The sequence below is a fragment of the Halichoeres trimaculatus genome, unplaced genomic scaffold (assembly GCF_033239565.1).
Source record: "Halichoeres trimaculatus isolate MK-OKI-2021-1 unplaced genomic scaffold, fHalTri1.1 fHalTri1_scaffold_4, whole genome shotgun sequence".
Lineage (NCBI taxonomy): Eukaryota > Metazoa > Chordata > Actinopteri > Labriformes > Labridae > Halichoeres > Halichoeres trimaculatus.
In genome coordinates, this window is record NW_027437182.1 from 5362594 (window position 1) to 5372563 (window position 9970).

The 9970-nt window shown below is 41.9% G+C and overlaps 1 protein-coding gene across 1 annotated transcript in view; it reads left to right on the forward strand.

Moving 5' to 3' along the window:
* Positions 1-9970, forward strand: part of LOC141789531 (ephrin type-B receptor 1-like) — a 160094-nt gene that overhangs the window by 89786 nt on the left and 60338 nt on the right. The window contains exon 9 of the mRNA XM_074668981.1: positions 419-543. Within this exon, the coding sequence (XP_074525082.1) occupies positions 419-543 (125 nt within the window). The remainder of the gene's footprint in view (positions 1-418; positions 544-9970) is intronic.

The window sequence follows — 9970 nt, forward strand, 5'->3', positions numbered from 1 at the left end:
GCTGAAGTATCAATCTCCATGTCTTGATTCATTCGTCTCTGAGCTGTATGATATCAAATAAAGTACAAATGTGATGAAAACCATCTCATAAAAAGATCCCAGAGGCAAAATGGTGAAATACATTACAGCCAACCGCTTCTGCTTCCTAAAATTATGGGTAAAAATGCATTACAGACATAACTCTTGTTTCCCCATCAGTGACAAGTGCAGTAATTTGTTTTCATGAGGCAGGATGAGGAAACATTTTTCTCCTTTGGGTGTAAATAATCCTTGGCAATATGTCATTACATTACCCGCCAGATTTCCATATTTATGGTGTTTAAGCATGCTAGCAAATCTTCTAACTGCCTAATTGATTGTGTGTACTTGTGTGCACCTGTATGAGTGTTTTGCTTTTCGTGTGTGTGTGTTTTAACAGCTCCCTCAGCAGTTCCCATAATGCACCAAGTGAGCTCAACCAGCCGCAGTTTCTCGTTGTCATGGCCGCCGCCGGAGCAGCCCAACGGAATCATCCTGGACTACGAGATTCGATACTATGACAAGGTAAAGTGGGATGATGAATGTCTGAGAGTGTTTGTGTTTGTGTGTCTGTGGGCCTGCGTGCTCTCAGCCAGTAATCCATTAACGTCGATACAACAGGAGAATCAATATCAGCTTCATCTAGCTCATCCCTTATCCCCACTGTTGCTCAGAAGCTGCAGCATTTGTGCTTTTTTAAAAGCTGAGCCAACACAAAAAAATCAACCAGTGTTTACGTCTGTATCTGAAACTGTTCGATCAGGTTACTGCACAGGAAACAGTAAGATCAATATGTCACTTAAAAAACACAGTGGAAATAAATATTCCCTTTGTGAAACATAAAATTAAAGATCTGACTTTATTAGATATCTCAACATCTATTCGTGTTTTGGAGCCAGCACCGATATTCCTACAAGTCACCACACAATACAAGTGTGGATCTACACGTACAGTCTAAGGTTACCTTTTTTCACATGAAGTTGCTTCATCAATCTTATAATCATGTAGAAACCTCAGTGGAGGTTTCATAACCCAGGAGGATCTTCTTTTTGGCATTTCTGGACAAACCTCGGCTCCTCACTCTGTGTGTTTTTGGCGGGCTTCCTTGAATACCTGAGTGAAATTACCGTACTAACCACATGTTGGTTTCAAGAGCAACACCTCAGCTTTCACAAAACATTGGGATTCTTCAGATTGTGCAAACTGTTTTGGAGTAAGGGTCATTAAAAAAGCGCTTGTGCAAATGTGTCAGCGCCAACAAATCCTGAGCTAAAGGGTCAACTAGCGGTATTAATTAGCGGTAAACATGAGCCAGGTTAATGACCCAAAAGAGCGTTAAATTTAATGGAGGACGACCCCACTATCCAGGCGCTAACTGCGGGAGTACAGCTGTTGAAAGGCGGACATCACACGATGTGTTACCATTTGAGACAAAATATACAAAGACAGTGGACAATCCTTTGGAAAGTTGACAAATTTAGACTAGGAGACACAACATTTTTACAGTGAACAGATGAGATAAGGGACACAAGCGAAGTCTCAAACCAACGAGGCTCACTGCCATCAGTTTAACAAGTTTGATTCACTCTTTGCTTAAATGTGTCTGGGTCCTGGTGAAATGCTGGAGTTTATAAACTGCTTTAAGAGTTATTCATCAAAGTATTGGAGCATTGCTGCAGTACTTGTTCCTCAAAGCAGCTTTCATATTACTGATTTTATTTTAGAGGTTTTCTGCTGTGCGCTCAGAAACACCACACACATTCACTCTGTTCCGGATCGCCAAACTTTCTCTTTCTCTTTGTTTACCTGATTGACTCACTGATAACAGCTGTTCTTTTATGTGTAATCTTGTAATCAAATTTCAATTTCTTCCTCTAAAAAATGTTTTTCTTGATCTTCTCTCAGTCACACTGTTACAGCTCGCCAGGTTTATTACTGTTAATGAGTGGTAGACATGCGTCACCTCAAGGAGGTTCCCCTAAATTTTGACATAATCTGCACCTTGCTTTCATGGCGTATTTAGTTAACTGGCCGATTATTTCCAGTAGAGCTGATGCTGCACCCAAACGGGCCATTCCATAACACAACGTAAGGACTAATGGTCCTGTTTGTTTAATGACTGAACATGAATATGGGCCCAGGTCATTATTTAAAACTTTGTGTTGGTCTTGGTGTCACCTGTGAACACAGCTGTGTTTTAGGTTTGATTTGTCAGTTATTTAAGTAACAAGTGGTCTTTCATGATAAATCACTCATCATTAAAAAGGACAACCATCCCTGGAGAGGAGGGGGCCATTAAAAAAAAAACATTTTTTTACTCTTCTCTTTCATTTAGTTTTTTTATTTTCTAAATCTCCTGAGTTTGACTCTCAGGACTAGAAAACCCCAGATTTACAGAGCTGTAAATTTGTGGTAAAAAAAAAAAAGCTGATAATTCATTGCAAAATACTGCTGAAAATGTAAGAACATGAGAAACATTAGCACTCTCACATTACATGTCACATCCACCCATTATCACCACACTGAGTAACTCGTACAGGCTGCAAGGTGAAGCTCCCATCAGTGTTACTAAACCCATTCACACAGTGCAAGAACAGCTTCTAGCTTTGCTTAATATCACACCAGCACTTTGGTACGTGGGATTAAATTCCCAATCTTGAAAGGGATGTAACTTTCATTTTAGTTACATCCCTTTCAAGACATATAAGAAAACAAACATGGGGAAACACAAAAATGGGATTAACCTTGGAGCTGCTAGCTACCCAGCGCCCCTTTGCAATAGATATGAAAAAAACAATTTTGGGAGAAGAGAGGAAAAAAAATGGTCAATACAAGGTGCTGGCACAGCCTTGCTCGGGAATGTGCACATCAGACCTCTGCAGCTGAACTGTAACGGAGCCAAAGAAGGCGTTGAGTCCAAGGTTGTGTGTGTGCCATGTGACCTCATGTGTGTGTATGTGTAAACCCACGGACCTCATCCCCACACAGACTCAACAATGTCTCAACAACAAAAACAACCTCAAAGAGTTCTGATCCAGAGACAAGTCCACAGGAGAAAGGTGCGGGATAGGAGGGGGTAGAGCATCTGTCTGCATACCATCCAGGAGAGCAGAGCGCTATCAGCCTACTAAGGCCGACACGGAGGAGCCAAAAGAGAGATAAAGATTGTTTGGGTCAGGCAGACACAGTGAAAATTTTTCCGTCTGTCTTAAAGTCCAAACTGGTCAACTCTGTGGCGTGCCAAATGACCGAGCTAAGCTGACAACTTCTTCAAGTTGTTATCTATCCTTCGAAGAAGTCCAGGAATCACATCCTGCCTGCGATTAAGTTCGCATATCGCTTAAGTCTGAGTGTTGACAGCCCTGCACAATCCCATAGTGATGGGCAACTTATAAACCACAGTGCTGCCTGCGTTGTCTGAAGTTAGCGATAAATCAGGAAACCGCCAAATCCAAATATGTAGAAATCTTCAACATCCTCGACGGAACGGATCCACAGGCATACGGTCCTCCAAGTATCCCAGGAGTCAATCGTATATCCAGCTGCAAACAGATCAATTGCGTTGAGAGACCAGCCGATCAAATCCAGGATTTTAGGTTTTGGATAGGATACAAAGAGAGGCTCTGACAGTTCAGACAGAGGCGGACCAAGAGCAAGCAGGTCAGATAGGGAGGAGGGAGCTAGAAGAAAAGCGTCCGCCTTTGTTTAGAGCAGAAAGAACTCAGTACACAGTCACCTGAGTTATACTAGTAATAGTAGTAGAAGTAGTGTTATTAGTGGGTACTTTAAGGAAAACAAACAGTACTTGGACTATTTTGGCCTCAAACAGGAAATAACCCATTGGCCTTTAACCCTTTCATACAAACGTGCCACATATTGAGAAACTTTGCAGTGAAGAAAATAGCTAACAGGGTTGTTTCAGCATTTTGCGGTCTAACACCTCGTCTGACTCCTGTCTGGCAGCAATAACAGATTATAAAAATAAAGATATAGAAATAGTAAATATCGTCTCTACTGGTCTCCTTTGCTTTAATGGGTCATACAGAGGTTTCCCTGTTAGTTTAAGTCTTCTCTATAACCGGCTAAAGACTCAAAGAAGGAGCTCCTAGCTTAAGAAATAAGATGCATTTATTTCGGCGTCTTCTGAAAACAGGCAGGACTTGAGAATCAGCTTCTTCAGTTACTAAAGAATAATAACAGCCTGAGTTTCTTGGACATTATTTCCTGCATCGTGTTAACTTTTAAGAAATGAAACAATAAGCAGACTGGAGCTGCTTTGCTGCGCTTTTAATTCTCATTTAAAAACAGGGAAAGTTTTTCCCCTCTGGCCTTAGAGTCCTGAGCAAGAGCCAAACCTTATCTTTAGTTTTGTTTTTGTTTTTTTTCTACTCATTTCTCCCTCTTAGCTCTCACTGAGGAGGCTAACTGTGCTGAGTCAAATATTTGTAGTCTCTGTGTTTCTAGGTTTAATATCAGGCTGGGCAAAGACGTAAATTCTGAATATTGTGATCTCCAGAGAAGCGAAGGAGCGTGTGTTCTTGTATCTTTAATATGTGTTTCCACTCTAACAGTAATGTGAAGGCTGCTTCACACAGTCATGACATGATATTAAATGAATATGAGCATGCTAGCATATTTCTTGGATTCATAACACCTGTAATTGATGCATTTTCTCTTCACTCGTGGGCTGAGTTCATGCATCATTTTCCACACAACATCATTCCCTAATGTGACTGGATTCATCTTAAAGCTACAATTCATCTTTTATGGAGGCTGTAGTCTCACTGAGAGGTTTTACAGTGATGGAGAGCCTCTTTTATTCCAGCATACATCAGTTGTTGATTGCAGTTGTGCAGCAAGAATTAGCATCCATTTGTTAATAAGTGGCTACAGTAGGATCTGTCAGACTCTAAGACCCCATTACGCCGACGAAGGGTTGAATAATGAAGTCCAAAGAAGTGTGTGATTCCTCAGAGAGCAAACAATGAAGTCATCTGAGTCATCACAGATTTATAAGCTATGTCACAGTAAAGGTTGCTCTGCACTGTCCAACGTAATCAGAAGCTGAACTGGTCAAGCCTCTTATGGATGGAGTCTTAGAGAGCTTTCATCGATTGCAAAATCGTGACTCGTTACTTTCCTCAAAAAGTATTTGAATGAGCAGCTGAATTACTTTTCCATAGATTTGAATATTCACCAGGGAAAATATTTTTTGCCTCCTTTTTTGGGGGTGAAAAAAAACTTCAATTTGCAAAATAAGTCAGTTTTTGAGGAGGTTTTGCTCTAGGGTGGGCTGAAAAGTTCATAGCCTGACCAGGAAGGAGCTCTGCCACAGTGCTGAAACTTGGCGTGCATTGAAGTCAACATTTTCTGACACTTATAATGTGGTTTATTTTTCAACACGGTCAATGTTTCCTTGGGTTGTTGCTGTGGCAGGACGTCTGGATCTTGGGTCATCCTCAAGACTCTCCCTTCCCCTTTTTGAATTCAGCTGCCCACTTTTTCACTGTTGATAAAACTGGAGCATCATCCCTAATGTAGCAACCATGTTGGCGTGAATATTCTTGGGGATTAACCCCTTATTCTGCAGATATTTGATAACACAACAGAGCCAAATTGTATCCATATCAATCAATCAATCTTTATTTGTATAGCGCCAAATGATAAAAATGTTATCTCAAGACACTTTACAAAAACATTTACAGGTCTAGACCCATAAATATTAATATAATTTTATTAGCAGAAACCCACAAAATGTTTCTGGTTCTGCTTTAAAAGTCCTCAAACACTACATCAGCATCAGTTAATCTGAAAATAAACCACGCTGTAAGTGTCAGGAAAAGTTGAATTTAATGCATGATAAGTTTCATCACTATGGCAGAACTCCTTCTTAGTCACTACGAACTTTTCAGCCTACCCTTGCAATGTTCATATGTATGTTCTTGCCTTTTACATCCATTACATTGAAGTAGTGTCTGTACTTCCAGTCTGAAAATGCCAGTCTTAAACCCACAGACCGCTCCAGACTCGCCCATATTAAATAACCAGCTTGCGTCCTGTGTCTGGCTGAGTGATCCAGGTCAAACAGACCTACCAACACTCCTGCTTTTTAACTCTGTCTCCCACTCCACTTCTGATGTGTAATTTCTCCAGGTTACCCTCTCTTTTCTAAGTCTGGTCCTGCCATCTCTAATATTTCTTCAAGTGAAAACAAGTCGGCTACTTGTGCCTTACATTGAAACCTCAAAAAGCATCCACCCCTCTCCCTGGAGTTGGTTTGATCCAAAGACGCTGCATGAGATCCTCTGACTGCAGGTTACGCACACACACACACAGGTAGCTGTGTGATAATTGTTGCTGAAAAGTTTACTTTAGCATCATCTCTTTGTTAAAAACATGTCAGCATGATTGTTCTCATCATTACTTGTGTGTCTGACGCTTTTCCCCATATTTTAATTACCTGTATAAATAACGCGCCACATATCACTGTCAGTAACAGTAACATTAACAGTGATTTGATGTTTGAGATATATGGGTAGGGGTGGGAAAAAAAATCAGTGTATCTGGATTTTTTTTTTTCAAAATTGATTTTCCTTATTGTTTTTTAAATGTATATCCTTCATTTTAGTCTTTGTTTATAAACTGGATTGGATAATTCCTGAAGCCTGACTCACATGTGATGAGTTCTTTGGGAGAAAATATGGCTCTTGATATGGTCTGTGGACATCACCAACTTTTTCACAAGGTCTGGTCTTCAAGAAGTGAACTAGAAATCGTAAATATCGAAGGAGAGCAATGTAATTTAAATCAGCATCCCAAGAATCATAAAAGATTTGTATCAGGAAAAAATATCATCCCAGCCCTAGTTAGTAATTCTTTTGTTTTTAATGCTGTTTTTTCCAACACTGATGAAATGACTCATGCATTTCAGTAGAAACTAGGAGTTGTGGACCCACAGGTCAGGGACTGGTTGGTCCATGTGTGTTGTCGTGGATTGATAGATCTTGAACTTCACTGTCGACACTCTTTCTCCTCCATGGACCATCTGCAGTTCATCGTGTTTCTGTTGATTCTCAGCTCCTCTGACTTGAGGAAACTCAAACAAACAGCCTCGTCAGTTTCGACAGGATTGGCTTTAGTGATAACGCTGTTCACTTCTTTGTGCTGTGTTGGAAAAAAGACCAAACCGCGCTCTGATGATGAAAATCGTCTCTCCTCAGTCTTTTGCTGTATATGTCGTGTGTATCTTGAGAAAACTGAAAGATCTCTCAGCCTCTGTAGCTGAATCTTTTTCAGACAAGAAGACAACAACACCAATTTACCCGCTGGTGGATACTGCTGAAAACAAAACTCCTGCGACTCTGCTTTGTGAGCCCGTCTGACTGAAGCGATCAAGCCTCCAGCTGTCATGTAGTGGACGAGGTCCTCGCCTGTGGGAGCGAGGAGGCCGAGGAACGAAACCTTTCACTGACAGAGTCAAATGATCAAACTAACCTGCAGAAAGCAAGTCAAACTGGGGGCACCAATGAGAGGCTGTGATTCAGGGGTGAATCGTTCATGACCTGATTGCTCTCCTGTCACAGACTGACACTCCAGAAAATAAAAACCCAGAGAGAAAGAAGTGTGGCTGCATATCTTGTCGTCTTTGTATTACAGGCAGTGGGAAGCACTGCAGCCTGAGACTGAAAGTTAAATTAAAAGCATATCTATCACCCAAAGCGAAACATAAGAATATCCTCATCGGCTCTGAAGCTGAGCCAGCAGCTGCAAAAACAGATAGACTTCCACTGCAGACAGATTAAAAACAAAGAGCAAAGCACCTACAAGGGAGAGTGTGAGATACACCAAAAAGAACAACTTGCCTCCTCATCCTCAGCCCACGTTTGAGTTTTTGCCATCTTCAAGTTGTTTTTTTTTATTCTCCTCAATCTGAAGAAAACTGTGTTTGGGCATTTTCTCTCTGTATACCACAGCTTGTGTCTGTGCTCGTTTTCAAAACTGATGCTGAGTTTTTTTCTTCTACAACTCAACGAAAAGTCTGATACAAAAACTGAACCCTAAACTCAAGACTCTCAGCGTCACATTTTTCTTATCTATTCCCTTTGATGAAAACACTCTATGGATTTCTTTTTCCCAGCAGAAATGAGAGGAAGGCCGTATCTAACCGTGCTGCGCAGAGGAGACGATGTTTAATATTAACTGCTGTTCCTGCCTCCTTCTTCTTTGTACGCTCGGTGACACAGCAAAAACAAAACTATTCAAACTTCTGCAGGATGAAAAAAGTACATTTTTTGGCTGCAAATGCTTTGCCCTTTTCCATGTTGGTGCTTTGAATTAATGACATTCACCTTCAACAAAGTTAAGTATGCACATGCATTAAGTATTCATCATCCGAGCAGCCTACAAAAGCACGTCCTCATCATACTTTTTAAACTCCAACTCCAGGATTCTTTACATATTTTCCCCAAACCTTGCTCTTCTGTGTCCTTCTCTTACATATTTGAATCATCACTGAAGAAGAAAGCAGATCCAAGATTTCAATAGAAACTCGTAAACAAGCGATATAAAGAGCTGACGTCACAGCTTCGTTTGTATTTGTTCGTTATGTTCCCAGTCAAAAAGCCTTGAGTGAGAGAGAGGACAATAACAGCAACAAAAGAGGAAAAGTGGATTTCTTCTGTAAAAGGTTTGTGAAGACAACTCAGGCTTTCATCTCTACATGAGCCAAAGAATCAAGAATACAACAACAGGATCTTTTTCAAGAGGATTTCACACGGTGTGGGACTGAAAGGCTTTGAGCTTTGAGGTGCTGTAAGATGAAACGTTTGGAAACTGCATGACAAACTATGGCAAGAGAATTGACCAGTAAGGACTGGCTATTGGACCATATCCTCTCAGTTTCAGGATAACAATGCAAAAACCGGAAATCTTATCAAGTGTTTTTGTCTTATTCTCAGTAGAAAATGTCTTTTTAGACTTAATATGAGACACATTTGCCTGACTAGTCTAGAAAAATGTCTCTGCATATCTGGTTCTGGGTCGCAGTGGCAGCAATGCCATCAGCAAAGACCAATGATTCCTGTCCCCAGCCACTTCCACCAGCTCCTCTGGGGGGATACCAAGCGTTCCCAGGCCAGTCCAGAGATATTATCTCTCCACCGTGTCCTGGGTCTACCCCGGGGTCTCCTCCCAGTTAGACATGCCCGAAACACCTCCCCAGAGAGGCGTCCAGGAGGCATCCTCACCAAATGCCCGAACCACCTCATCTGGCTCCTCTCACAGCGGCTCTACTCTTAGCCTCGCTCGGATGAACCCTATCCCTAAGGCTGAGCCCAGACACCCTGCGGAGGAAACTGATTTCAGCCGCTTGTACCCGCGATCTTGATCTTTTGGTCACTACCCACAGCTCGTGGCCATAGGTGAGGGTTGGAACATAGATTGACCGGTAAATTCTTGCCTTCTGGCTCAACTCTCTCTTCACCACAACAGACCGGTATAGCGTCTGCATTACTGCCGACGCCGCCACTATCTGTCTGTCAATCTCTTGCTCCATTTTCCCCTCACTCGTGAACAAGACCCCGAGATACTTGAACTCCTCCACTTGAGGCAAAGACTCTTTCTTGACCTGGAGTGGGCAGTCCACCCTTTTCCGACTGAGAACCATGGCTTCAGACTAAGAGGTGCTGATCTTCACAATCGGCTGCAAACCGCCCCAGTGCGAGCTGGAGGTCAGTGGTTGATGAGGCCAACAGGACCACATCATCTGCAAAAAGCAGAGACGGGATCCTGAGACCCCTGAAGTTGACTCCCTCCATCACTTTGCTGTGCCTAGAAATCCTGTCCATGAAAGTAATGAACAGAATCGGTGACAAAGGGCAGCCCTGGCAGAGTCCAACCCTGACTAGGAACAAGTTTGACTTACTGTTGGCAACACGGACCAAGCTCTCACTCA